This window comes from Punctularia strigosozonata, assembly GCF_000264995.1.
Source record: "Punctularia strigosozonata HHB-11173 SS5 unplaced genomic scaffold PUNSTscaffold_1, whole genome shotgun sequence".
In the NCBI taxonomy this organism is placed as follows: domain Eukaryota; kingdom Fungi; phylum Basidiomycota; class Agaricomycetes; order Corticiales; family Punctulariaceae; genus Punctularia; species Punctularia strigosozonata.
Window position 1 is genome coordinate 2,786,963 of NW_006767433.1, and position 26,306 is coordinate 2,813,268.

General features: G+C 53.8%; 8 protein-coding genes across 8 annotated transcripts; 5 read left to right on the forward strand and 3 right to left on the reverse strand.

Moving 5' to 3' along the window:
• Positions 1-103: 103 nt before the first annotated feature.
• Positions 104-5,070, reverse strand: PUNSTDRAFT_95656 (WD repeat-containing protein; the record flags this gene model as incomplete). The annotated part of the gene is made up of 19 exons (XM_007378950.1): positions 4,961-5,070; positions 4,762-4,908; positions 4,568-4,703; positions 4,427-4,520; positions 4,310-4,376; positions 4,143-4,255; positions 3,736-4,087; positions 3,269-3,683; positions 2,647-3,217; positions 2,436-2,600; positions 2,171-2,385; positions 1,978-2,120; positions 1,863-1,924; positions 1,686-1,815; positions 1,344-1,634; positions 1,044-1,290; positions 742-992; positions 478-679; positions 104-426 (listed from the first exon to the last, which is right to left on the reverse strand). Exons 1-19 carry the CDS (start codon positions 5,039-5,041, stop codon positions 104-106), a joined length of 4,005 nt encoding a protein of 1,334 aa, XP_007379012.1. The 5' UTR covers positions 5,042-5,070.
• Positions 5,071-5,230: 160 nt separating this feature from the next.
• PUNSTDRAFT_123794 (FAS1 domain-containing protein) lies at positions 5,231-10,964 on the forward strand. The gene is made up of 6 exons (XM_007378951.1): positions 5,231-5,948; positions 6,000-6,254; positions 6,302-6,841; positions 6,894-9,269; positions 9,323-9,482; positions 9,541-10,964. The coding sequence occupies exons 1-4, from the start codon at positions 5,288-5,290 to the stop codon at positions 8,126-8,128; spliced, it is 2,691 nt and encodes an 896-aa protein (XP_007379013.1). The 5' UTR covers positions 5,231-5,287; the 3' UTR covers positions 8,129-9,269; positions 9,323-9,482; positions 9,541-10,964.
• A 556-nt stretch (positions 10,965-11,520) lies between these two features.
• On the reverse strand, positions 11,521-12,493 carry PUNSTDRAFT_80160 (cytosolic large ribosomal subunit protein). Its single transcript, XM_007378952.1, has 6 exons — positions 12,429-12,493; positions 12,149-12,376; positions 11,963-12,097; positions 11,840-11,916; positions 11,754-11,781; positions 11,521-11,707 (listed from the first exon to the last, which is right to left on the reverse strand). The coding sequence occupies exons 1-6, from the start codon at positions 12,486-12,488 to the stop codon at positions 11,693-11,695; spliced, it is 543 nt and encodes a 180-aa protein (XP_007379014.1). The 5' UTR covers positions 12,489-12,493; the 3' UTR covers positions 11,521-11,692.
• A 148-nt stretch (positions 12,494-12,641) lies between these two features.
• On the forward strand, positions 12,642-16,298 carry PUNSTDRAFT_140471 (uncharacterized protein; the record flags this gene model as incomplete). Its single annotated transcript, XM_007378953.1, has 7 exons — positions 12,642-13,059; positions 13,105-13,196; positions 13,254-14,044; positions 14,095-14,931; positions 14,986-15,795; positions 15,852-15,970; positions 16,026-16,298. 7 exons carry the CDS (start codon positions 12,642-12,644, stop codon positions 16,259-16,261), a joined length of 3,303 nt encoding a protein of 1,100 aa, XP_007379015.1. The 3' UTR covers positions 16,262-16,298.
• A 298-nt stretch (positions 16,299-16,596) lies between these two features.
• PUNSTDRAFT_95668 (uncharacterized protein) lies at positions 16,597-19,487 on the forward strand (the record flags this gene model as incomplete). The annotated part of the gene is made up of 3 exons (XM_007378954.1): positions 16,597-18,409; positions 18,461-18,622; positions 18,675-19,487. 3 exons carry the CDS (start codon positions 16,597-16,599, stop codon positions 19,304-19,306), a joined length of 2,607 nt encoding a protein of 868 aa, XP_007379016.1. The 3' UTR covers positions 19,307-19,487.
• A 126-nt stretch (positions 19,488-19,613) lies between these two features.
• On the forward strand, positions 19,614-20,584 carry PUNSTDRAFT_117689 (UreD-domain-containing protein; the record flags this gene model as incomplete). The annotated part of the gene is made up of 2 exons (XM_007378955.1): positions 19,614-19,865; positions 19,927-20,584. 2 exons carry the CDS (start codon positions 19,614-19,616, stop codon positions 20,578-20,580), a joined length of 906 nt encoding a protein of 301 aa, XP_007379017.1. The 3' UTR covers positions 20,581-20,584.
• A 328-nt stretch (positions 20,585-20,912) lies between these two features.
• PUNSTDRAFT_95674 (MFS general substrate transporter) lies at positions 20,913-23,468 on the forward strand (the record flags this gene model as incomplete). The annotated part of the gene is made up of 17 exons (XM_007378956.1): positions 20,913-21,085; positions 21,139-21,172; positions 21,230-21,319; positions 21,375-21,495; positions 21,556-21,622; positions 21,676-21,749; positions 21,800-21,967; positions 22,017-22,130; positions 22,186-22,256; positions 22,345-22,487; positions 22,554-22,570; positions 22,623-22,698; positions 22,902-23,004; positions 23,056-23,084; positions 23,133-23,155; positions 23,207-23,379; positions 23,433-23,468. 17 exons carry the CDS (start codon positions 20,913-20,915, stop codon positions 23,466-23,468), a joined length of 1,512 nt encoding a protein of 503 aa, XP_007379018.1.
• On the reverse strand, positions 23,453-26,255 carry PUNSTDRAFT_80173 (ATP-dependent metallopeptidase Hfl). Its single transcript, XM_007378957.1, has 4 exons — positions 24,349-26,255; positions 23,994-24,295; positions 23,851-23,946; positions 23,453-23,789 (listed from the first exon to the last, which is right to left on the reverse strand). Exons 1-4 carry the CDS (start codon positions 26,179-26,181, stop codon positions 23,597-23,599), a joined length of 2,424 nt encoding a protein of 807 aa, XP_007379019.1. The 5' UTR covers positions 26,182-26,255; the 3' UTR covers positions 23,453-23,596.
• Between the last annotated feature and the right edge of the window lie 51 nt (positions 26,256-26,306).

Below are 26,306 nucleotides of genomic sequence, written 5' to 3' on the forward strand. Positions count from 1 at the left end.
TCGCGTTTTCCTCTCCAGTCATCGGATGTCCGCTAGTTTCCAGTCCATTGATGAACTTTGTTCCTACTGTAGGCAGTTGGAACACGGGTGCTATTCAACTCTGCTAGAAATTGAACGAGCTCATATCGAACTCCGGGACCTGGATGTCGTGTTTGGCGCTCTTGAACAAGCCTCCCATGGTGGCTTGCACACCATCGCGTTCCTTTCCCCCAGCATCCCCATCCGCCGACAACGCTGGATGGCGAATTGGTGAGGTTGCTCGGGTGGGTGGCATTGTTGGCGGGACCATGTCGATCAAGACCGAACCTTGGCGCGCGAAGATGGATCGTGCAGCGGCAGCAGTTGTCGGCAATGCCTCCGCGCGTGGTCTTTCTGCGCGTAAAAATGGCCAGCTTCGTACTAGGCTAAGTGCCAGGGAATGACACCCTGTCAAGGTGGTTTGGTGAGAATGTCTGCCGTACGAATGTTCTGGCTCACCCATCCTGCAGAACACGCGCGCTGTCTGCAGCACGAAGTTGAACTCCGTGCGCCCTGATATCTCACTGGTTCCTTTAGCTGTTTGCAGCGTCTTCATTCGGAGTTGTGAGAACAGCAGAGATAAACTTGGGTCATCATAATGAGGGTTTCCGACTTCCCGCACGGGAAGACTGAGAGACAGTGCGAGTTCGTCCAGAGGCGTCTAGCGGGTGCAGGTATATTGAGCACGAAAAGTATCGAGCAATTCAAGAATCGGAACCCTACCACGAGTATGCGAACAGCGACATCTCTGCGGCGCAGAAGCCAGAACGCCCAACTACCCAACCATCGATTACCTTCTTCGAAGGCGATTGGTACGATTGTTTGCTCCAAGATCTCCTTCAAGACGATTCCACTATCACCCTCGACGACGCGTGCTAGAGCAACTGCAAGTTGAAAGTCTTGTAGATATCGAACACATATATTGGTGGCTTCCTTCAGGCCACCGCCGAGAAGAAAGAACGCCGCTGCATACTCTGCATGAGGAGTTAGAAGTGGGATGCCTTCATCCTCACGCAGTCGCGTACCAAACCTCTGTTTACTCAGCAGCGCGTACGCATTCTTCAACGCTGCCGTCCTCCACCTGTCTTGCGTGAAATCATTCGCAAGGAATTTCAACATCATCTGTTGTTCTTTGTGCCATGCGGCTTGTCGCCATAGTCCGTGCACGAGCTTGACTTTCCCCAAGGCGAAGTAAAGGAGAGAGCATGCCGTAGGGTCGCGAGCATCGCCAGCCATGTATTGGTTGCGCGCAACTGCCTCCATATGTGATCGCTGTAACGTTGCGACCATGAAGCCCTTCCATCAGACGATCTAACAGGACATACCATAGCTTCGGTAGAGGTGAGCCACATGAACACCCCCAACGCTCTAGCATCAGCCCAGTTCATCTTTTTGTCCTCGCATGCGGCAATAGACGCTGAAAGGAGGATTTCCTGGCTTTCGCTATGAAAAGCCCATACTATATCGCGATATCGCAGTCTAGCCCTTCGGGCTGGTTTTCCCCTTGCTTTGGACGTCCTCTCAGAAGAGGCGCGGCTGTTCAAGATATAGAAGGATCGCATGGAAATGAGGTACCGTAGTCCGTTTGCATCGAGCGCACGTCGTTGTTCGTCTACCTGCCCAAGCGGTCAGTATCTGGGACCGAAGTAGGTTAGCAGAGAACCAACCTCTAGAGTAGTTTCAATCAGGCTCAGTAAGTGTGCGTGCTCGATCGATGATAAGTGAGGCAAGGGCTCTAATTCAAGCTGCTTGACCAGTCTCTCTACTAGTGAGGGCGAGAATCGATTATCATCCTCGCTATCCGAGTATCAGTGACGATTAGTGCGGGTAAAAGAAGCACCCACGGGTCAGACGAGTCCGTCGCAGCAAAGAGGGTGGAATACTGAGCTGTACGCCGTGTGGTGTTCTGTATATGAACATCTCGATTTTGATCGTCTGCCAGATACGTTATGAACTTACCTGGCCATGGTAGGCATCGTCCTCGAAGTAGCGATCTATAGGGTGATTTTGCCACCCGATCATTTGAGACTTATCCTCTACGGTTGCCCAAGCGAGGTACCTGGCAAGCCGGACTATGGTCTCTTTAACCAACTGTACTCTGTCTGTGGCACCGCATTAGGGCGTATATGTCAAAAGTCATGAAACGTTATACCCCATAATAAGCATTGTAGTAGCATCTGCGGGTGATAATCATCGAGGGGACCATTGTGTCGTGCGACATGCTCAAACAGGCTTTCGCTGCTCTCCTGGCCGCCCGCAATATTACGGCGTCCGAACTGGCTGTAAATCAAACTCACGGGACCTGCGCCCACGAGGAAAGAACCGTTGGCAAGCCATATCGAATCGCTGATTGACTGAGGAAGTACACTGAGAATGAACGTCAGGCTAGACGCCGGTTATGCTATCATCGAACATACCTGCTGAGATCAATCCTCCAACAGATATCCCAACCAAAGCCTTCGTCAAAGTAAGTCATGCGACGTTGGCACAAAAACTCGATGCGCTGTGCAAATCCAACAGCGAGAATAGACTGCTTGTCGGGTGTCGCTGTCCAATCGAGATCATTGACGAGTTCCGAAGACCTGTACATGCTCGTGACGGTTGCTGAATACACAAGTGATGCCATACCTCAGCAGCTTTCGATACTCCAAACCGGAAGCAAACTCAGACTCTTTGGAGTCCCAAATAGTCATCTCTTCACCGTCCGCTACAGGAACGAGAAGTACCGATTTCTTTGCGGAGCTACAGCGGGCGATCCTGACGCACTTCCTTCCGGTCTTCACACGACCCGTGCATCTCCATTGGTGGGCTACGTCATCGTCCGGGACCCAGAAGGCCAGCTCGCCGGATTCGGAGAGGCTCAGGAGAGTGTCGTGTCCGTCCATTCCGGGACTTGCGTCAAGCTGGCCGAATGAAGTACTCCATGCCATGGGATCGACAGGTAGAATCATGTGCGGCGCGATATCCAGAGGCAGAGAGGTATGTAGGCGCAAGGTCATAGTAGGCGAAGGCGTGTGATCTACGTATATCAAGACAATGGATGCGTCAGAGGTAACGCCTACTATGGAGTCCTGCTGTCCTCGCGGCAGTGAGAACAGGGAAGTGAGCGAGGGAAGATCCCGAAGAGAGCAGACTAGCTTTGAGTCGGTGTAGAGCATCAGAGATGCCGCTTCGGATACGTGGACGGCGATGGACCTCCCTGTACATCCACGTAAGAAAATCGGTTCTGCTTGAACTGATGCATTCTTACCTTGGTTCAGGACGACAATATTGCCCGCGGTAGCCCATTCGCCTACGCGAGTGATCGTGGTGCCGTGTTGATCAACCGAGAAATGTTCGCCTCCGCTTTCCTTCACAACTGCCAGGCCCCTGCCGTCCGATGTGCGAAGGAACCGGAGGATGTCCTGCGCATGATTGGCATTTGGACCATCGTTGTGGGTCATCCCATGCTGGCGCAATCCGCGTGGCTGAGCATCAAAGAAGGAGAGAAGGTCAATTTCGTAGCTGGCAAGCGGTGAGCTATGCACAAGAATGGGCGCTGCGGGGTTCTGACTGTTGGGCAGGAGGAGCATATCCGGCGAAGCAGGCATGCGATGATAGAACGATGGACCAGAGTGCATGAGTGTTAATTGTCGGAGTAGGGTTGGCGGTCTCCTATCGAGGTTCTGATGCGATTAGTTAACACTAAATCCAAAGAGAAGTGAAATTCAAACTGACTGTCACTGCAGTTACGATAACTGAGCGGTCCTGCAGTATCCGCAAGAAAAGATCCCACGAATCTTCCAAGATGTCCTGCAGTCTCTTGAGCGTGCTTGATTCGTCGTGTCCTGCATGGCCCCTAACAGTCTTCTGGACAGTTCGTATGGAATCCGATATGATGGTATGGTCCAGCCATGTTACTCCTGAGTGTATACCTGTGGTTGCATCCGCGGTGTCTAAGCCGGATAGAGGGACGGAAGAATACACGTCGATAGTAGCATGAAGTTGAAGGCGCTGGGGCGAATCTAGAATCGGCAGGAAAACCCGGATGACCGAGTCCAGAGTGATCGTGTACAGAATAAGATCCTGCCTGAGTTGGGGAAAGCGATCAGGGTGATGCGCGCCACAGGAACGGGATGGCAAACCTATCAGAATGTGACGACTTTCTCCATATCAGCCGCACAATGGTCCTGGGATGAGGCATGATCTGTAGCAAACGCCCTGACGTCGCGTTGTGCAGTCTAAGCTTGTTGTCCGCCTTTGATAACATGTCGTCAGTAGAATGTCTGAATGGGGTAGGGATTCCACTTGCCGAACACGCTGAAGCTATATACGAGAGCGACGGCGATAGACGAACGATCGTTTGGGAAGAAGCAGCTCTATCGGTGTCCGTCAAATGTCATCCTTTGATGTATACTCAATCCCTTGCCTATTTCTCCACTTCGCCGACCACGTAGGAAGGTCATTCTCCAAGCTGAGCGTGTGTACGGAAAGTCCTGACCGGCTCGCCAGAGCAAGGAGGCCTAGCACAGATGAGCGGAGGTTCATACCCGAGGCACTACCAACGCACCGGATTGGCAGTGAACGGAGTGCACGTCCTGGCCCTCTGGCAGGGCTAAGGATGAGTGCAAACGCCATGTACCACTCTCTGCGTTCACGCTAGACAGAGACCAGACTGCAACCCGCGATTGCATAACGGCTACTATCTACACATGAGGGCATATCAGGAAGAATGTGCGGTACGATGACATTCCCGGCGCGCACTAGCTTCATGGCGGCGTCGACGGAGATGCTGGTGATCGACGCCTTTGAGTGTCTCGTTCCGGGAAACGCCTCCCAGAAGGCCAAGACGCGAATGAGCATAAGAGTCTTGGCATTGCGTATGACGACGGTGTCTGCGAAGGGGTGAACCTATGGCGGGGACATTGAGTGCGCGTTCGCGACAAAAACACGGCTTGCGTACCAACAACGTTTCCTTGGGCAAAGCCAGGTAGTGTATGTCTCCTGTAGCAGCCTGAGCATAATCGCGGAGGATGTCGAGCATGGCTGCTACAACTTCAAGCTTGGTAGGTGATTGAGGGCGGGGATGATCATGCCAGGATATGCGATGAAACTTGAGTGATACTTACATTGCAGTAACGTTACACTGCCCGAGCACATGCACGTGGCATGACGCGCAGACGGACTGCGCCGCTGCAACACCCTCTCCTACACATAACCACGCACTCCTTGTCGCTCATCAACCCTGGCTCGTCTTACTCGTCCTCAGCCATAATACCCCCCGGCTAGGATGCGTCTCTGGACGCCAGGACTTAGCGCCTGCTTGCTGTTGCTGCCTCGAGCTACATGCTCTCAGATTCCCTTGTATGGTTATTCAGAACCAAGTGCTTCGTCGTACACCCTCGTCGACGCACTGGATCAGGACCCAGATTACCAACTACTCCTTCGCTTGATTCAGCGTGCACGACTTATTCCAACAATCAACAAGCTCAACGGAAGCACCCTATGGGCGCCCACGAACGAAGCAATAAAGAAACATGCATCATTCAGCCCCCTCTGGCAGGCGGCCCTCGTAGAAGATCAGGACTCACTGGACAACGTCAATGAGCAGTTACGTCAAGAGCTTTTCTACCACCTACTTAACTACTCCCTGCCTTCACTGCCTACAACCGAAGACCCTCGCGTCGAGAAGACTCTTCACTACCCTCGGCAACCGACTGAGCATCCTTCACCGGAGCCACCCCCCTCCCCTCCATGGCTTCCCATCCCAGGAGGTACCCTAGGCGGGGAACCTCAGCGCCTTAGAGTCGCATCTCGCGATTCGAAAGGGTGGGTGGGCGTTGATGCCTTCGGCAACGGCGGCGCTCAAATCGTCAAGGGCGATCCTGTCAGCGTCGACAATGGAATATTAGTAGGGATCGGTGACGTTCTGCAAGTCCCTCCTGATTTGGGTGAGCCAGCTGTCCTTGCGATCACCCGAGCGCGAATGACCTCGTCAACAGCCACAGTGGTGTCACAACACCCTTCTGTCGCATACTTCCACAGAATATTGAATGCGGAGCTGGAGTCCCTCCTCAACAACACGCAGGAGATGACTTTGTTCTTGCCTGTGGATGCTGCTTGGAACGCTTTGGATCCAATAGAACGTCTATACCTTGAAAGCGACTACGCCACCGATGATTTGTATCGGATCCTTCACATGCACGCCGTTCACAAGGGCGTGGTATGGTCCGAGTCATTCAACCCTGGTGTCAACTGTGAGTGGACAGTCCACCGTCGTAACACCGTATTGACGAGGTATTAGTAACGACCATGTCGGGCAACGAGCTTGAAGTTGTCTGGTCTCCTGAAAAGGTTCTCGTTTCAGGAGCGGACTTGGTTGAACCTGACATATACGCGGCGAACGGTGTCGTCCACACCGTCTCGTCTCTTTTGGTGCCCCCTGGAGCTTTGGAACTCACCCCCGAGAAATATCTTCTTGCATTGAATTGCACTTCCTTCGTTTCCCTCCTCCACTCTGTCAACCTGACCTCGCTCATCAATGATACGACTGCGGAGTATACTATTCTTGCCCCCAAAGACGATATCATATCGGTTTTCGGGGACGATGAGCTGCCTAACCCTGGCACCGAGGAGCTGAAGAGACTACTACAGTACCATTTCATCCCAAAAAAGTGGAAGCAGGGGAAATTACAGGATGGGATGCTCCTTGAGACAGCATTGAAGGAGCGGGGTCTCGATGGAGGCCGCCAAGTTTTAGCGATAGAGGTCAATGACGCGGACAAGAAGGGGAAGGTTGAGAGCAGTGTGCGATTCGGCGGCGCCGGCGTAATTGGGGATCCAGGTCAGAAACACAATAAATATCGCCTGGCCGAATGATAACGTTTCATTCGCAGTGGAAGTAAAGAACGCCCTATTTTACTTTGTTTCAAGGCCGTTGACTCCGCCGGTCGATGCGCTGCAGACCGCGTTGCCTTCTCTTGACCTTTCGACATTTCTTGCTGCTGTCTTCTCAACGAATATGGCAGAGCTGCTGAAGACCGTGCGTCGCACTAGTTTCATGATCCCGCATAACGATGCGTTCAAAAGAGTAGGCGGCCTGGTCAGCGCCTACCTCTTAACCGAATCCTCCAAAACGGACTTGAAGCGTGTCATCACCCACCACATCATAGCAGGAGTGGAATACGCAGACAGCCTAGTGAACGGGTCTACCCACACGTACCCTACTCTCGAGGGTTCCGATGTTCGCGTGGAACGCATCAAGGACGGCACCGTTTATTTGTCTCCAAGCGGTGGCTGGAGCAATATGAAGTCCGAACTTGCGCCCAGGAACATGCTTACCCAGACGGGCGTGGTGCACGAAGTCTCGGACCTCTTCATCCCTCGTTCCGTCCAGTTAACGGTGGGCAAGTTGGTGAAGGCCGCCCAAGGAACGATCATGGCGACTATGTTGAGCAAAGTAGGGATGGAGTGGATATTGAATGGAACCTCACCCCCCGCGGACTCGCCTTGGGCTGACGAGCAGTTCAAAGGCGTGGCGTGGACCTTGTTGTGTCCAACAGACAGCTCGTTCAAAGGCATCAACCTCACGCGCCTATATGCTGACTTGGATCAGCTGCGAGATATTGTTGGCCAGCATATCATTCCGACGTACTCCACTACTCCAGCTGAAGGCTCTGACGAGACTGTCTTCAGCGCGCTCAACAACAACCAACCCTTATTGATCTCGGACGCAGTCACGTACTCCACGCTGCTCACCAAATTCTCCTCATATGGAGATGTAGTGTTTAGGGATCAAGAAGGCACCTACATCATCGGCATCAAGGGTGCACGCGGCACTCCTGCTGTTGAGGATTGGGCGAACGTTCTCTCGTGGGGCCGAACGACGACGCCATCCACCAAGTCCGGAGGGGTAATCCAGATAGACAGGTTACTCATTCCTTACCGTCCGACATGGTATCGGCAGTATCTGGCTCCCATCCTGGTTGGCGCCATTGGCGTTATAGTCATTGTGATGTTCTTCGCAGGAGTCAGATATGTTTGGCGGAAGGATTTGAGGGAGGCCACGTACGAGCCAGTGGGAGGGTTCGATGCGCGAGAACCCGAAGAAGATGGGGATAGATCGAACTGACCGATGGATAATATGTGTATGTAACATAGACGGCGTTCTTTGTCTGTATTCGGTTCATTCATTCGACGATCGTAATGCTATGTCCACGCTCACAGCTAATCTTAATAACCTCCCTATGTAGTTTAAAGCATAGCGATGACTTCTCGTGGCTATTGTACTCCGGTTACAGTGAATTACTCATTCCCCGTCTGTACCGATGAGCCAACTCATGCCCTTCTGTAAAGCACGAGATGCTTGTGTAGTCACATCGCTGCTGTCTGGCCTCGTGCGCCGAGCTGAGTCCGTGCTTCCGTCTCGTCCGCTGCGTTTTGAATCGGCCGAGTGGTCTCTCCTACCAACAGAGAAAGGGAAGTGGGATGCCACACCGGCGACGCGGCTGAAAGTCTTGCTTGCTATGGCTGCGGCGTCCGGGGCGCCTATCAGTGGTGATGGAGGAAGGCTAGGCATATGTAATTCGCTGAGGCGCGAAGCGATGATGGAGGCGGCGCTAATAGGCGTGCTTGTTCTCTGGTTTCTCTCAATGGAGGACGGCCGGGCCTTCTCAGCTCTGCTAGCAATGTAATTATGCCGTTCTTCGATTTGTTGTTCCTCTTGACGACGCCACGCGTTAAGGATGTCAGGGAGCCTATCCGCAGGGCACAACTCGAGTGCATGCCCCAATAGCAACATCTTCTTCTCGATGTCACTGAACTCGGGTTGACGTCCAAGCTGGAAACAAGCCACCCAGCAGACCTCACTCGCCTCTTCAACAGTAGAATCAGAAACTCCCACAGGGGTGGAAGCTCTGAGCTCAAGCAAAGTCTGAACCATGCGTTCACTGGTTTCGTACGCGCGGCTGAAGTCTTCCGCTTGCAGCGCGGTGTCCGCAATCATTGCCAGAGCCTTTACTTCCGCGGCCGGGTCGTCCCGAAAACCAAGCTTGTGAACGAGGTCGAGAATAACTTGAGTATGCTTGTAAGCATCGTTGTTACTGGACAAAACGCGAGAGACCAACGACAGTCGGTCTTTCGTCAGCCGTATCTCGATGGGCGTGATAGGAATACCGGGGCGTGACATCACATTGAACGAGGAGATGCGGGAGGTCGCCTCGATGAACTCCTTCTCCGATGCGAGGCGCTCAGATGGTGAAGGAAGATCCAGACTGTTCGAAAACCTTCAGGCTCGACGAAGCGAACGACAACGGTAAGCACGTACCAATCGTACGCCAGTTTCATTTCCCCGAATTTGTAATTGCCGGACGTAGCGTTGTCGTAGAACTCATGAGAACAAGATAAACATATGTCTTCAATGGTTGTGGGATCGAGATTGAGCTTTGCCCTAGAGGATTGCAAAACAGCTCGAGCAACCTCGAAGTCTAAACATAAAGAGCATACTAGTGAGCAATAATCACACGTGGAACCCAAGCCGCTTACCTCCTGAGCTGATGAGACCACTGAAGAAAATTCGGATCACTTCTTCTCTGCTTAAGAGGTTGAAAGCACCTCTGACTTCCCCTTCTGCCTGATTGTTAAGCTTCAGCATATCGTCCAGTAGGTCCGCCCATTGGTCCTGTGTATCGACGCGCTCCCCGAAAGCTCCGGCGCGTCGTGCCATCCGATTTGCCCATTTCCTCTGCTCGGCCACATCACTTCTGCTCTGCAGGAACCAGCGAAGGGGCGCGGGAACATTCCAGCGGGCGAACGTCTCTCCAGACTCCAAGTGCACGTCAAGGATATCGAGGAGACGGGACAGGGATGTCAAAGGGAGGGGTTTGAAGAATATCAGCAGATCAGAGGCGGTGCATTGCGGGCGAGTAGTGGAGGGCATAACAAATGAGCCGAGTGCTGTGATCGTCGCTTCTGCCTCGTCTTCCTCATCCCCATCCGTCGCTTGGATGTCCCAGGCCGGTAAGCACTCAAAAATCTTTGACATCGTCGACCACTCATCCAAGCTATTACTCCCATACAAGCATGCTAGGGCCAGACGCGTGAGGTCCTCGTCATCGCGAATTAGGCGTTGCGCTGCTGGCAGGGTGGGTTTCGAAGCCTCGAAGACGGACGCCACCAGGCTGAGTGGAGCAGTGAGTAAATATTCAGCGAGCATCCGTTGCGGAAGCGTAGGGTCCGGCTGTCCACATCGTTCGGCCCTCGCTTCCAGCACGAACAGGTAGGGCATGACAAGTGTGCGGATGTCTCGGGGAAGTGAGGATGGAGTCGACCGAGCCAGGTATGCGTAAATAATATCTGGAGGTTCCATGTTCCGCCAATGCATCAGCGTCCAGTCGGAGATGTCGGTAGGAATCTCAAGGGAGCGTGGTGCATCGTAGAACAGACGGGACATGAGAGATAGTTCCTCGCCCACTTTTTCGAGACCTGGTACGCCCTGTGATGCCCCGTATTGGACCAGGCTCAGAGCAATGTCGATCATGCCTGTAGCTGCTACGATAGCATCCACTCGACGCTCATACCATTGATGGAGCTCATGGGCGGACAGCGGTTCAGATGCAATTTGATTGCTGTGGGAAGAGGCGGAGGGGATAAGGTAATGCTGGGGTACATGAATCCGGTGATCGAGGAGAGCGGCTTTGACAACGTCCAGTTCTGACCAGTCAACATCCTTCACAGCACTGGACATGACCCGCTCTTCCGTATTCGCCGACGCGTCAAAAGAGGGAAGGATGTCGTGATAGTCTGATGGCTGCGCATATTCGGGTATAACTTCCAATATAAGGAGTCGATAGGGCCACAATTGGGGGCGGAAACGTTCCACGAGGTGCCTGACGGCGCCAAAATAGCATTGGCTTGCAAGAAAGTGGACTATCTCGTCCAGGCCCTGAACCAGGAACTGGGAGAGCGGGAGTAGGGGTGCAGGAGGAGGATTCGAGCGTTTGGGTTTCGTTAGGGTTTCGCTACCGTCGTCTGCCCACGGATCGTCTTCCCATTCTTCATCCAGAACGTCTTCATCGTGTATGTAATCGGGTAGGCTTCTGCGTAGCTCTATGTATGAGTTGAGCCGTTCCAGTCGCTCTAGAAGAACACCACGCAAGAAGCACAAGCTTGCATCAGTTGACTGTGTAAGGAAATGGGAGACGAGAGAATCTCTCCGCGCATCGTCGGACAGAGCGTCCACAGAGGATAGGTCTTCCTCGTCGGCACCAATCGGATGGTCGTAAGCCTCCCTTGCTCGCTCGCAGGCTCGGTCGGTGCGCTTGATGCCCAGCTCAAGCAGAGTGCGCTGGAGCGCAGGGTCGTCGAGGACACGATCGGTACATGCAGTCACGACCCAATTGTCGTCGGGTATCCGTTCAAGCTTGTCCGATATATCCTTTGCCGTAACCTTTTCGTCGTCAAGAGCGAGCCATTCGCGTGCCAAGTCAGATGAAGACATGATTGTCGAGCGCTGAGCACAACAGGGTGCACGTCACAAACAGCTGAGGTTGCACAGCCACATGAGGGAACATATATGTAGAGTATAAGGTAGTCGAGATCTACGTTACTTATACACCCGTGGAGGATAGTAATCGGATTGACCGTGAGTTCTAGCGCCGATACATCCATGTTGATGATTGAAGGACAGTTCATTGCATTAAAATAATGTTTCCTGAGAAGCAGAGTCAGCTTAGTCGGAGTAAAGCTTTATAGCATACCTCGTCTCGAAGATATTCGCCAATATCACTAATCAGTTCGAGTTGTATGGTCAGCCAGAGTGACAACATATAGACACAATACGTACGCTTGATGGAATACCACGATAGCCGTTGGATCCAGTTTCCTCGTGTCAATCGTTGACCGTGCGGTCACACCGAATCCCTGCTTCCAGATGAATACCAGTTCAAGCAGAGATTGAATGGCGTACCAAAGGTTTGTCGTCCATGCTATATACAACAACGCCCTGGTGTTCCGGCGTGTCCTCCGTTATTCGACCAAGGTGTGCCTTCACAACATGGTTCCCATACAGGAAGGGCATCTCCCCGTTCGGTTTGATCCAGACCTGAAATTTTGTGAGTGAGGGAGTGCCGGTTGTAAGGTGCCTTGATTTGACCTTGAATTTGGCATACTGCGCCAACCAGTCTAACGCGCTGATGTGCAACATGAATTTGCCACTTTTGGAGAATTTACCAAGACATGTTCCAAGTGAAATGAGATTTGGCCTAGCAATAGAGATGGCCATGCGCATGCATGACTCCGAGACATAGTATACCCTGTCTTTGTGCAGGCGGAAGCAGTAGGTCTCGTCGGGACGGTCGATCAAGTGAACGAGATTCTTGCCCTATAACATGCTCAGCAAAAAAACCAGCCAACAGTACAGAAGCGAGGCACACGATATAGTTCGCAAGCTTGGCGAAGACCGCCTTGCTCTCATCTTCGGTCAGGGGCCGCATTGTCGAGCGTCTTCAAGGAACGCCAACGATCTCGAAAAGCTTGTAACCCGAATTCAATGGATCACATGTTTCTAGTGAATACACCCCCTCAGAGTCCCTCAGGTCCAGAACGTTTAACCCTCAGGGTGCCTCAACCTGCATCTAATCGCGCACATGGCCGCGCCGTCCTTCTCGTCCTTTCCACCTTCCTTTGGCTCGTTTACCGATGCGGATACAAGACAGCAACATTCCCAGCAGAACAAATCGGTACGCCGTAGCCAATCGTCCACAGACGAGGTTCAAGCAACTACTGGTCCCGGCGAATATGTTCCCAAGGAGAAACGTCGGCAGCTTGATGTCCATCGTTCTAAGACCCGGGACAAGAAACATCGAGGAAGAGAGCACGAACGGCATGGAAGACTTGCTGATGTGGATACAGAGGACCACATTCAGTCATTGCGGCAGGACGCACTTGAAGGCATCGAGCCGCGCACGCGACCTCTGTACATCACAGACCGCAAAGGCGATCCTTTGAATGTGCATTATGGAGGTCTACATGCAGGTGATGTCCCGAAGTACCGGCTGTTAAACCGTAAGCCCGCTTTCAACTGCACTGTGGATGGCTAATGATGAAAAGATGGAAGAACCATCCTTGGGCTTGGTGACGCTTTCAAGGTGGTGCATCGTGGACGGAAGGGCATTGAAATCGGCTTAGGGAATCGTCGACGAGTGAGTTAAGCTAGGATGAAGTCGTATTTAACTGATAGCTGACCCTCCATTACGTAGCAACCCGCTCTCACCGACAAGGCAACTCGTGAATTGCTCAGTGCACCACCCGTTCGCAGCTACGCGGCATTGTCAGGATCCAAATACAAGTACAACGAAATCGACGGATTTCTCCGCCTCCCCTCTTCTCGTGCAGCCTATCACAACCAAGCCTACCGATCGATTGGCCGCGTTGAAGGCAGCCATGAATCTGATAGCTCGTCTGATGGTGACTCTCGCGATTCCAGTGGCTCTCAGGATGACTCAGGTTCCGAGGACGGCATCCATCTCAATAGTCATCAACTTGCAGTGAAGGCGGCCGAACAGAAGGTCTCGCAAGATCCCTCCGATTTGTCTGCGTGGTTCGACATCCTCGCGTTCTCTCTGTCGACCATCCCACCTCTGTCGAAGGACGCAACGAAAGCGCGGGCCGAGATTACCATCACCGTCTTGGACCGTGCTTTCAAGGCCTCCACAGAAAACAACCATTCCGTCAGTCTGTGGCTCAGGTACATTGCTGCTCACGAAGAACTGCTGGAGGCAGGAGAAGTCAACTATGTGTGGGAGAAAGCAATCCAAAATGCAGGGAGAGGCGCGGACAAGGCGGACCTCTGGATAGAATGGCTGGATTGGAGTATAAGAAGAAGTGCACGCGGCATGGACGGGATCCTCGAGGCTGCAGTACGGGCAGTGAGGGCTTTGCATCTGGATGAAATCGGTCGTTTGAGAGTATTGTGGAGAGTGGCTGTGGCTTTCCGAGATGCTGGCTTCTCTGAGCGAGCTACAGCAGTGTTTCAAGCGCAGGCAGAATTGTACGCCCGAGTTGCCCGCCTCCTTGATTTCTTGCTCAACTGTTCGACAGAACATTCGGCATCCCGCAGTCTCTTTATGGTCTACCTCTCGAACGCCAGCTTGGTGCTCTGGAAGAGTTTTGGGACTCGGAGCATCCGCGCCTCGGCGACGAGGGTGCCCGAGGTTGGGCTGCTTGGGTCAGCGGAGGACGGCCCGAGCATCGCGCCTTCGTGCAGACTGTACCACTTCCAGCACCGGACGTCACGACATCCGACCCTTACGCTCGATGGGCTACCGAGGAGTATTTGAGTGACCATCACTTGAACCTTCCCAAGCGTTCTGCTCACGATACGAGCAATGATGCTGACCCCTACTCGGTCATCATGTTTTCGGAAGTACAACCGCTGCTCAGCCTGCTGACTACCCGGGAGGCCAAGTTGATCTTCCGTTTGTGCTGGTTGTCCGACCTTGGATTGCCTATTCCAGGATTAACGACTGCTATGAGCCCCTCATCGACTGATGATCGATGGGCAAGCAGCTATCTGGCAACCCCATCACATCTCTCCGCTATATTCCCACCTGCAACTATGGCCAAGCGACGTATCACAGCAGATTCACATGCCGGCGTTCTGGTAGGAAGAGAACGGGAATACGCGTCGTGCGGACCTTGGTCGCCTGTTAAATCATGGGGGCGCGATACGTTTGGTCCCCTTGATAGCCTCGCTACCCGGCTCCGTGAATCGGACAGGTCGAGGGAAGGGGGTCTCAGGTGGTGGTCGCTAGAAGACGTACAAGATGTTGACGTGAATTTGGTAAGACGAGTCTTCGAACATTGCCGTTGCGGTCCACATGACATCGAATGGGATACTCTGGCACTTGCCTTCGAAGCGTGCATCGACGTGAAGAGGCAAGTGCTTCATGCTCTTCAGTGAACATGGGTACGTGCTGATCGCTCAAGTAGTGCCATCAAACTTTCCAAAAGCTTATTAGCTGACACGCCTGATTCTGTGCAACGCTGGACTGTGCATGCGCGGTTGGAACGCATCCGTGGTCGCATGGACGATGCTCGCAAGGTTTACAAGGTTGTGCTGAGCGAAACCAATGTCTCAGCGACAACACCTTATGCCGTGCAACTTATCTGGGATTACGCTGAAGCGGAATGGATCAATGGGGACAACGACGCGGCAATGCATGCCATCTCTCGCGCTGTCGGTATCAGAAGCTTTACCGGTGTCGGCCTACTCCGCACCAAACGCTCCTTGGAGGAAATGGTTGACCATGTACGAGATGGACTATGGAAAGACAGGGAATCGTGGATCAAGCTACAGGCTTTGTTGGAGTTGCTCACGTCCTCGCACAAATCAGCCATGGCGGTATTTGATGCCCACCTCTCGGAAACGGAGGGCACCGGAGAGGGTCGTCGTCGCGAGAGTTTGACAATTGCGTCCCTTGTCATGCTCTATCACCACTCCATCGTACTGCGGAACCCTATGCCTCCCTCTATCCTGCGTGAACGCCTCTACAGGGCCGTAGAAGCTTTTCCTGGAAACACGATCATTCTAGGCATGTTCCTTGAGGCGGAGAAAGGGCAGGGGCTGTGGGGTCGCGTGCGTGGTGTGCTGGGGGAAACGGCGGTCAACGGCGTTGTCCAAGAGAAGGACGTGGCGCGGCGCGTGGCGGAGGTCTTGATTGCCGGGTGGGAAAGGGGGCGATGGGACGAAGAGAAGGAAAGAACCAGAGGTGGATTGTCCGCAGCCGTGCAAAATGTCCGGTCAGTACATACAACTGTTCTTTTCTCCCGGGGTTGAACTGATGCTGGTGTACTAGAACGCGCGGAAGTGCTGTGATATGGAGGATATATCTCGAGTTCGAGATTCGCTGCGGCGAGTTCGTGCGAGCGAAGAACCTCCTGTACCGGGCGGTCGCCGAATGCCCTCTCAATAAACGTACGTTGATGCTTCTGAACAGGTCTCATGCGATGCTAACGTTGTCGCGATGCAGAACTGTATTTACTGGCGTTTGGGCCTTTGCGCTCTACGTTCACTGCAGCGGAGTTGGACAGCCTCGTAGAAACGATGGCCGAGCGCGGGTTGCGACTTCGCAGGGGTCTGGACGAGGTCGCTACATCATCACCGGCTGGGTCTGTACACTGGGCCCCCGCGTCACGGTCGGAAGACTATGGCGAGGAGGAGATCGAGGAGCGGGCGAGGGAGATGCGACGGTTGCGTCCATATTGAGGCGAATGTACTGACACTGAACACGGAACGGATTAATTGAGAGCGGCCATTGTGCAAACAAAGCACGCGCCATTGTCGAATGTTCGCACGCCTCTTCCATCCGCCCACCGCCCGCAAACGTCGACACGAGGCATCGTTTGTTGCCCCAACTCGCCCATTCTCCGTTCAAGCTGGCCCACCAACAATAGTCCGAGCCACCACCCACAGTCCTTTATCTACTCTGCTTTTCTCTTTGCTCCTCTCGTCCCTGTAACACCCATCATCAGTCCGACCCACACTACTTTATACTCGCCCCCGACGCTTGACGCAGCTCGCAGGCTTTAGTCTACACACTCATGCCGCTCTTGACCACCATCACTCCGCCTACGCCCTCACATCGACACACTGTCGACGCCGAAGAATGGCCAGATGCTGACTTCGATCTGCCCGAAGGGGCCGCCCTTCACACGCCCGACCTCGAGTCCGATAAGGAAGGGGACGAGGATTGGGACCTCGAGATGGACCTCGGGAAGACGGCAGGGGCAAAGGCAAGAGCCGTACTGGACGAAATGGCAGCACGGTCGGAGACGTCGAAACGACCGCAGATGATAACCATACGTCCGCCCCTGCCCAACGCAGACGTTGGGGAAGGTGACGAGGACGAAGGCATCTCAACGATCAAGGTCAGCGAACTACCAAAACCCCATGCACCTTCCTCTCTCTCCGTCGACGACGACATGGAGTCCGCCTTTGCTCTCCCCGAAGATATGACGCAGCTTTCCCTCCGCCCTGCATCGCTGCATCACCGCTCATCGAAGAGCTCGTTCGAGTGGACGGATAAAGACCACACGTCTTCTTCCCAGTCCTCTGACGCTTTCACCTCTCTCGGCTTCGCCGATACACCACCATCCTCAAATTATACGTCTGCCTCATCGGCGTCTCTTCCCGAAACAGAATCAGAAGAGGAGGAAGAGGAAGGCGTTTTGGACGGTCTGGTCATCCCTTCGGGGCTTTTTGACTCGGGACACGGAGTGAAGCACTTGACCAAGGTATTGGAGATGAAGAAAAAGTTGCCTGCGATTGCCGAACGGATCAAGGTCGCCTCGCCAGATCCCGAGGATGATTTCGAGGTTGGTCTCGTCATTGACGACGAGGCTAAGTTCAGCCCTAGCAGGTTGCTGCATAACAAACAGCAATCGAGAATGAGGTTGGCACAGGCGCGGTCGAAAAGTGCCCCATCAAGGCCACCTCTTGCGTTGAGGCCACCGTCCCGCCTTCGTCAGGACAGGGCCAAATCTCCCACAAACCCTCCACCTTCTTCTGTGCGCCAATTACGCCAGCTCGCAGCTTCTCCCACCACCTTCACCCCCTCTGGCCCGTCCCGCCCCGCTCAACCTACTCGTGCCCAGACCTTCCAGGCGCTTGCCTCTGCCCCACCCGCCCCATCCGCATCATTCCTATCACCGAAGCCTGGCAGCCTCCGTGGCCAGAAGTCCCACTCGGGGCTCAAGCCACCGTCTCCGCCGTCGCAAAGAAAGCTAATTAGGAAGGCATCCCTATCCTCGCTCACAGACAACAGGCAAGCTCAAGTGCCAGGCTCGGGCGTGCCCTCCGGGTCCACCGCATTGCCTCGATACGAAACCCACACCGCCGCCTCTCGCGCGAAGACGCATAGCTCGACCAGTCGCATGACCGGCCTCGATTACACCGTACCACCAACTAGACCGACCACACCATCGGCCAACCCCGTGGCGATCCGACTGACACTGCCGACGTCATCAACTCGTTTAAAATCCCGTCCGGCCATCTCTTCAGTATTTCCCAACGCCTCAGGCTCTTCGAGCGGAGCACGACCGGCGTCTCCCGTCGTTCGACGGCCATCTTCCACACTCGCCAACCGGCCAGCTCTTGTACAGAGTCCACCTCCCTCTTCCGCTGCTAAGATGCTTCGCAAACCAAAGCGCGCCAGAACATATGGCGATGGGACCGAGCTCGACGCCATCGATGATCTGCCGACGGACCGCGATAAGGAGGCCAAGTTCCGCGTCAAACCCACCGGCTACGGCAATCGCGTGCCTGGCGGCAGCTATTCTACCAGGACTTTCGATGAAGATGCCCATAAGGGTACGATGCGGCGCAAAGCGCCCCGCGAATCTGATTCGTCCACAGGTGCGTCGTTGTTAGCTCCATCTATCGTCACAAAACACTGAATGTGTTCAGGTGAACCAACGCTCAGGAAAACTGGCGGCATAGAGTTTCCCGCAAAATCTGGAAGCTCGGAAGCTATCAGGAAGAAGAAGAAGAAACATCAATCGCCCGCTAACGCAACTCCACGCAAGCCTACGCTGATACGGAACCTCGGCGGCTCCAACGCCCCGAAAGGTACGCACAGTCTTGCACTCGGCGTTACCCAAGTCTAAGGTTGTTATGCTAGTCGTGGGGGACATGAAGTGGAATCCCCAAACCCTTCGATGGGAGGGGAATGATCAAGCCCTTCGCGACTTCGACGCGGCTGTCGGAACATCCACCAGGCCTGCCCTCATCACACACTTGACCGGGTCATCAGTGGGCTCCCCTGTCGGTTCTCTTGCTTCCGGTGCTCGCATCGTGGGCAACATGTTTTTCGACCCGGATCGCATGTGTTGGATATCGACCCTGCCGCCAGAGGAAGAAGAGCCCGACGTATTTGCCGACCTTGCAGATGATGAAGAGGATGGCGATGGCTGGGAGACCAAAGGCGGTACTATCCGCGCGAACCAACATCATCAAACCGGTGGTTCTGCGACTGCAACCCCGGATCGCAGCGCCACTTCATCGGCGAGCAGTAGCCATGAGCCTCCCAGTCCTGCGCGGAGTCATACCCGGACCATATCAGAGTCCGGAAGTGATCGCGGGTCGCGTGCGTCGATGGTGTACGACGTTGATGATGACTTCGCGGACAAGTGTCACGTTGCAGAAGATAGGCACCGGACGGAAGTTCACGGGTGGAGGTTACGACCCAAGGTTGAGCCTGAGCCACGAACATGGTTGTACGAGATCCGCGCATTGGCAACGCGGAAATATTGATTCTACTAATAGTGTCCGTCTGTCTCTTATATCCCATTGGCCTGCTGTTCGTCTTCGCTTCGTACTCGTACTCGTTTTGTTGTCTGGTTCCCCCGTTACCCCCATCGTTTCTCATTCTGAACGCTGACTGCGATCTTTCCTTGTCTCGTACTGCTGTCTCTCGTTCCATCTCTGTTTCCTCCCTCTCTAGCCATGTATTACCTGCTCATGACCTCCTATGACCATATGCAATCATTTCTATCTTGACCATCGTCAGCCTTGACCGGCCCTAAGCACCGAACGACTACCCAAATACAGTCCGGCCATCATGATCGCCGATCCATTGCTGAATGCCGATAGCAGTGGTCGAGGATTGATCAAGCTCGAATGTCATGGCTCCGCTGCTAAATTCTCTCAATTGTCGGCAAAGTACCCCCTCAAGCTTCTCTCTCCGCGAGTGTCAGTTGACGGTGTAGCTGTGGTCTACATACTATCTTACGGCGGCGGTCTGGTGGGCGGAGATACCATCGATGTGCGAATTGAGGTTGGAAGGGACGCAGTCCTCTTACTGTTATCTCAGGTGTGCATGTACATCATCTCCACGCAGTACGAGCTGACCATCAAATAACCGTTGGACGCAGGGTTCAACGAAGGTTTTCAAGACGCGACCCGGTCGTCGAGCTTCACAGGATATCACCGCGACGACGACACAGGCATTCACGACGGAAGTGAAGGGAAATGGCACGGTCTTGCTCCTTCCCGACCCAGTGACTTGCTTCCGGTCAGCTTCGTACCATCAGTCCCAGGTATTCCATCTATCCGGAGCAGGCTCTGCCGCGATCCTTGATTGGTTCACGTCGGGTCGCAAGGCGCTCGGGGAAGAATGGGCGTTTACTCGATATCACAGCGTTAACGAGCTATGGGTCGAGGGAAAGCTCATTGCCAAGGACGCCATGCTACTCGAAGATCCATCCAACCATCCTGCGCAGCTTTCGACACGCGGCCTTCGCGAACGCCTATCTCCCTATTCATGCTACGCGAATCTCCTCCTCTACGGGCCTGTCCTGCAGCCTGTCATCCAAGAATTGACGGCGCTCTATGACCGGTTGACCGTCTTCAAGAGGACACAACCGGAGCCGTTGATCTGGTCACTCAGCCCGATATCCGGGCAGCTCGGGTATATAGTGAGAGCGGCGGGTATGGAGACGGAAGATGTAAAGCAGTTCCTGGCACGAGCGCTTCGTCCTCTACAGGCTGTGGTTGGCGAGGACCTGTATGGCAAAACATTCTTGTAGTATTCTCTCTTGTTCTCTGCGCGTCATGACGAGACATCCATCGGGGCTACCGGAACTACACGCTGCTGCTCAACGTGTTCATTGCGGACCAGACACACACTCTGATCACAGGTGCTTTGACGTCTTTCTCTGCAGATGCTGTTAACTATCCAGACGGCTGTGAGCAGCAATTGACAGTGCCCCTTTGTCCGGCAGAGGCGGAATTTTCACCCGCTGCTTCTGGAGCTGATAAGGTATCTGGACGCATGACGGAAGCATCCCCAGGTTCTCACTCAGTTACTTGTGTTCGTATAAATGTCTATGCTCTCCCCAGGTGCCCACTCCTCGCCGTCATGCCCTTCAACGACTCTGCCACTAGCAAGGCCGACGATGATGCACTGCCACTTCCCGAAGCCAGCGAGTTGTATTGCCCGGACGTCGATACTTCTCATGTTGACGAACGTAGATTACTTCGAAAAATCGACGTTCGCGTGATTCCTTGTCTTGCGGTGCTTTATCTCCTCAAGTAAAGCATCTACCACGTTGCGCTTTCTCCAACCCGTGACTCCAGCTTTACAGCTTCCTGGATCGAGGCGCGATAGGCAACGCAAAGGTTAGTCAGATCATCTTGAGCATTCGCGGACCTGTCAAGATGCTCATCCTATGATAGCTTTACCATATGGAGCAAGATCTGCATATCACAGACCGTCAATATCTCATTGCACTGACGGTCTTTTTCTTCCCATACGCATTGTTCGAGGTACTACGCGGATCATTGCAGCGGACTCGTGCTTGCCTTGATTACCTTTCCATAGCCCGCCAGCAACGTTCTTCTCAAGAGTATGCGCCCCTCCGTATGGCTTTCTTCTCTGATGCTCCTCTGGGGAATCGTTATGACATTACACGGTGTTCTCCACAATTACGGCGGCCTCATCGGTAGTGTTTGCAGACTGCATCGCGGGTGTGCCTTTGCTACCTCTGACACTGCCCCTCTAGGACTACGTTTTTTGCTCGGGTTTTTTGAGAGCGGCCTTTATCCGGGTATCGTCTTCTATATCTCATGGTGGGAACTGTAAACCCGGAAGGAACCGTGAAAAGACTGATAATCATCCATAGTTGGTACAAACACTCAGAACTGGGAACAAGGGTTGCCCTCTTCTTCTCATCTGCCACTGTCGCCGGAGCCTTTAGTATGCATAACCGTGCCGGAGCTGTCAGATCACTAATCTGCTTCTTGAAGGCGGTCTACTCGCGGCCGCGATATCCAACATGGACGGCGTCGGTGGAAGACCTGGCTGGGCATGGATATTTATCATCGAGGGGTTGGTCACAGTTGTCTGCGCTGTGGTTGCGTACTGGATCGTGCAAGATTACCCCGAAACGGCCCGGTTCCTGAATGAACCACAACGTATAATAATTTAAATCTTTGGATGCACGCATGGCTGAAATTGACTCAGGTGTTTACGTCATACGGCGTCTGCGCGAGGATATGCAGCTCAGCGCTGGTGGAGAGCAATTCAAGGTCAAATATATCTGGCAGAGTTTGAAAGACTGGAAAACATGGATAGCTAGTGAGTCATCGTTGTTTACTATCGGCTGCTGGACAGTCAACTTACGACGGACCAGTGGGTATATATATGGGGTTCGACGGCCCATTGTTCGCCTTTTCTTTATTCACGCCAACTATCATCAAGGAGGTACGGTCCATTATCTCGATAGTTGCACGACTATGACTTACTTGCATCCTCATGCAGTTAGGTGTGTGAAAGATGAGTTCGCCTCGAGAGCTTGCTACTAAACCCTTCCATAGGGTTCGAAGCCACCGCGGCGAATTTACTGTCCGTTCCTGTCTACGCATGGGCTTGCATTGTGACTGTCGGCATTGGCATGCTTGGGGACAGGTTGGGATCGAGAGGTTACATCAATTTGTATTCTTGTTCTCGGTGCTTGGGGTATCGAAGCTGACTATCGTGGATCATGATCTACGGTCACAGATGCTTATTTGGAACAGGTGAGATTTGCCGTTCTCCGTCAATATACGTATCATCGACGGAAACCACCAGGACTGGTTGGCTACATAATCCTCATAGCTTCAAGCAACGCGGCGCTCTCATATTTTGCCGTATATCTTGCTGCTGCGTGAGTCACCATCGGAGTCATATACATGGTGGTATAACCTATACCGTTACCGACAGGTCAATCTATCCTACCATCCGTGCGTCGTTGATGGTACATTCTCATTGAAAATGTGCTGACAACATCATTTCCGTTACGAAGCTAATTCAGTGTCAGTCAGCCCTCGACTTTTATGTGCACTGGTCTTCCTGACAACCCCCCTGCAGAGCTTGGCTGTCAAGCAATGTAGAGGGATCCTATAAGCGCAGTGTGACGCTCGCCATGGCAATCGGATGGGGTAATTTAAATGGTGCCGTGACATCGAACGTGGTAGCTGTCTTTGGCCAACTGGAACCGTCTACTAGTCTCATTGTTCTGCAGTATCGTGCAAAGGATGCGCCGTGGTACCGGTGAGCAGAATGTTACGTACCTGATTTCAGTTGCTCAGCACATGTTAGCCTTGGCCATGGCATCGTCCTCGGTGAGTTCTGGTTGAGATTATAGCGAGCAGAGACTGACGAGCCCCTCATAGCGTACATTGCGATCGGCTGGATCTGTTCTGCCGTCTTTATGATACTGCTCAAGAGAGAAAACAAAGCCAGAGAAGCCGGCAAGCGAGATGAAGTGATCGTCGGTGTCGATAACAAACGCGCAGATACGAAGAACGGCCACTACGAATCAGTCCTAGCGGCCCGCCGAGACAAAGTACGAGTTTCTGTATTGATACTCGTCTCCGAGTTGATCTTCAAAATTTACAGGGCGATAAGTGGAGTGGCTTCCGGTATGTCACTTGATTGCCAGATGTACGTAAAGCAATCTAGGACAAGCCAACCTTTCGGAATGAGTGATGCTATTGCGTAGTGTATTATAATATGGATACAATGGTTGTTAAGAGATGTCTGAGTCCTCCACGTCATGTATATCACGACCTCCGATCTAAGCTCGAAAATAAACTGGGCTGGGGAGTCGGGCCACCGAGGCTCTCCGGGGGAGGATCTAGGGGCTCGGCGGCGGAGGGCAAAGGCGCTTTCGGCTTATGGTTTTCGTCTAACCATTTGTCCATGTCGTCTGGTCGGGAGAATGGCCGCTTTCCGAGAAGGTCAATCATGTCCTCTCTGCATCGCGATAAAAATGAGCAATCAGGCGTCTCAAAGCGCATCATACAAGGAGACATACCGAGTGATTACTTCTCTTTCCAAAAGCAGATTCGCGACTTTCTTCACGTCTTCCTTGTGTTTGGTCAAGAGCTCCGTAGTCATCCGGTGAGCCTCGCTTCGGCAGATCAGTGCAAGCTAAATAGGCATGATCGTGGGACATACGTGATCATCTTCCGGACTTCGTTGTCGAGCATCTCACCCGTCTTCTCGCTAAAAGGCTTCGTGTAGCTTTCTTCTTGGCCTCGCGCACCACCATAACTGACTGGTCCGATGAGACTGTTCATGCCGTAGTTCGCACATGCCTCAAAGGCCATACGGGTGATCTTCCGTAGATCGTCTTGGGCACCGGTCGTGATATTTTCGGGACCGAAGAAGACTTCCTCTGCAACACGCCCTCCGAGTGTTGTAATCATTTGGTCACGCATTTGTGGGATGGACATCAGGTAAAGGTCCGGTGGAAGATACTGTAATCCATGTCAGCTCGTGAAACCATAGGAACAGTTACGTAGCACTTCACCTGCGCATATCCAAGGGCACCCCCGCCATGTGGAATGATAGTGACCTTGAGAAGAGGATGCGCATGTTCCAGGAACCATCCACATACGGCATGTCCAGCCTCGTGATGGGCGACGATGTTCTTCTCGTGCGGGCTCAGCACTCGGCTCTTCCTCTCCAAGCCTGCGATCACGCGGTCAATCGCACTCGTGAAGTCCTGGTCCTCGACAAACTCTGATCCTCGGCGAGCAGCATGCAAAGCAGCTTCGTTGCAGACATTGGCGATATCGGCGCCGGAAAACCCGGGCGTCAATACGGCAAGCTTCTGTGCAAGTTTTTCCGTCTCAGGAAGATTGTCCGCGAGTCGTAGAGGTTTGAGGTGGACCAGATAAATACCCTTGCGTCCAGAGACGTCTGGAAGGTCGATGGCAATCTGCCTATCGAATCGGCCAGGACGCTTCAGCGCGGGATCAAGGACATCAGGCCGATTGGTACCGGCGAGCACGACGACATGCTCGTTGGTATTGAACCCGTCCATCTCGACAAGAAGCTGGTTGAGTGTCGTTTCCCGCTCACTGTCTCCTCCGCCGATGTTGCCGCCGCCTCGCTTCCTCCCGATGGCGTCAATTTCGTCGACGAAGATGATGCAGGGTGCGTTCTTCCGTGCCGAAGCGAACAGATCACGCACGCGGGCAGACCCGACACCCACGAACATCTCAATGAACTCGGAACCGGATACCGAAAGGAAGGGCACGGACGCCTCGCCCGCCGTGGCTTTGGCGAGCAACGTTTTGCCCGTACCGGGCGGACCAGAGAGGATGGCTCCACGAGGAATCTTCGCACCGAGCTTTTCGTACTTGGCGGGGTCCTTGAGGAACTTAACGAACTCCATAATCTCCTCCTTGGCCTCGTCCATGCCGGCCACGTCCTTGAACTTGACCTTGATATCTGTCTCCTTGTTGAACATCTTCGCGCGGCTCTTCATCATACCAAAGACACCGCCTCCGCCTCCTCCGCCACCTTTCGACATCCGCTGCAGCATCCAGAAGGAGCCGGCAAGAATGAGGATGGTGGGGACGAAAGGGGCCAGCACACCATACCACGAGGTCTCGTCGTGATAAGCGACCGGTATTCGCTCGTGACTGGGGATGCCGAGCTCCCGCTGCGCGTTGTCCAGCTGCCTCTCGAAGGCTTCAACGCTGCCGATCGAGAAGTAGTAGTCACCGCCGCCAGGAGGTGAATGGGGATACATAGTCCCCGTCGCATTCGAGTGAAGTTTGACGACAACGCGAGTGCGATTGACGACCTCTAGACGATCAACCAAGCCCTTGTCGAGGAAAGCTGTGCGAAATTCTTGCCAGGTGATTTCGCGAGAAGAGGAAGAGGAGGATGAGAGGTAGTACATGATGCCGAGGGATGTGCCCAGGACGATGAGTTGCCGGGGATCGAGGGGGTTGGGGTTGCCTTCCTTCGGAGGAGGCTTGTTCCTTTGCTTGTCCTTCTGCGACGGATCCTCCCGCTCCTTCGAGTCGGGTTCTTGGGACTGGCGCCGCTGCTCCTGCTGCTCCCGCTTGTACTGCTGGAAGAAGCCTTCGAGCCCCTTGTATATTTCCTGCTGCTTGTTGGTGTCCTTCTGCGGCGCTCCCTTCTCTGCGGACTTCTCTTTTTCCTCTGCCGAGAGGCCCTTGGAATCCGTGTTCTGTTCCTCCTCCGGCTTCTTCTCGTCCTGCGGGGGCTTCTGCCCACCCGGGGGCGTCGCGAAACGGCGGGCCCATGCGACCCGCGGGATGGTCGCGGGCCTGGGAGGGCGACGAGCGGCCAGCCGCGCGGGTAGTGCGAGCGGCCTGGAGAACATGGCGGTCGGTGTCTGAGCGCTCGGGATCCCGACGACGATGCGCTCTCGAGATTCGTCAGTGGCCGGCACGGCACGTGACGGGGTCCGACAACCCTTCAGCCGACGCTCATCGGGCATGGAACCGC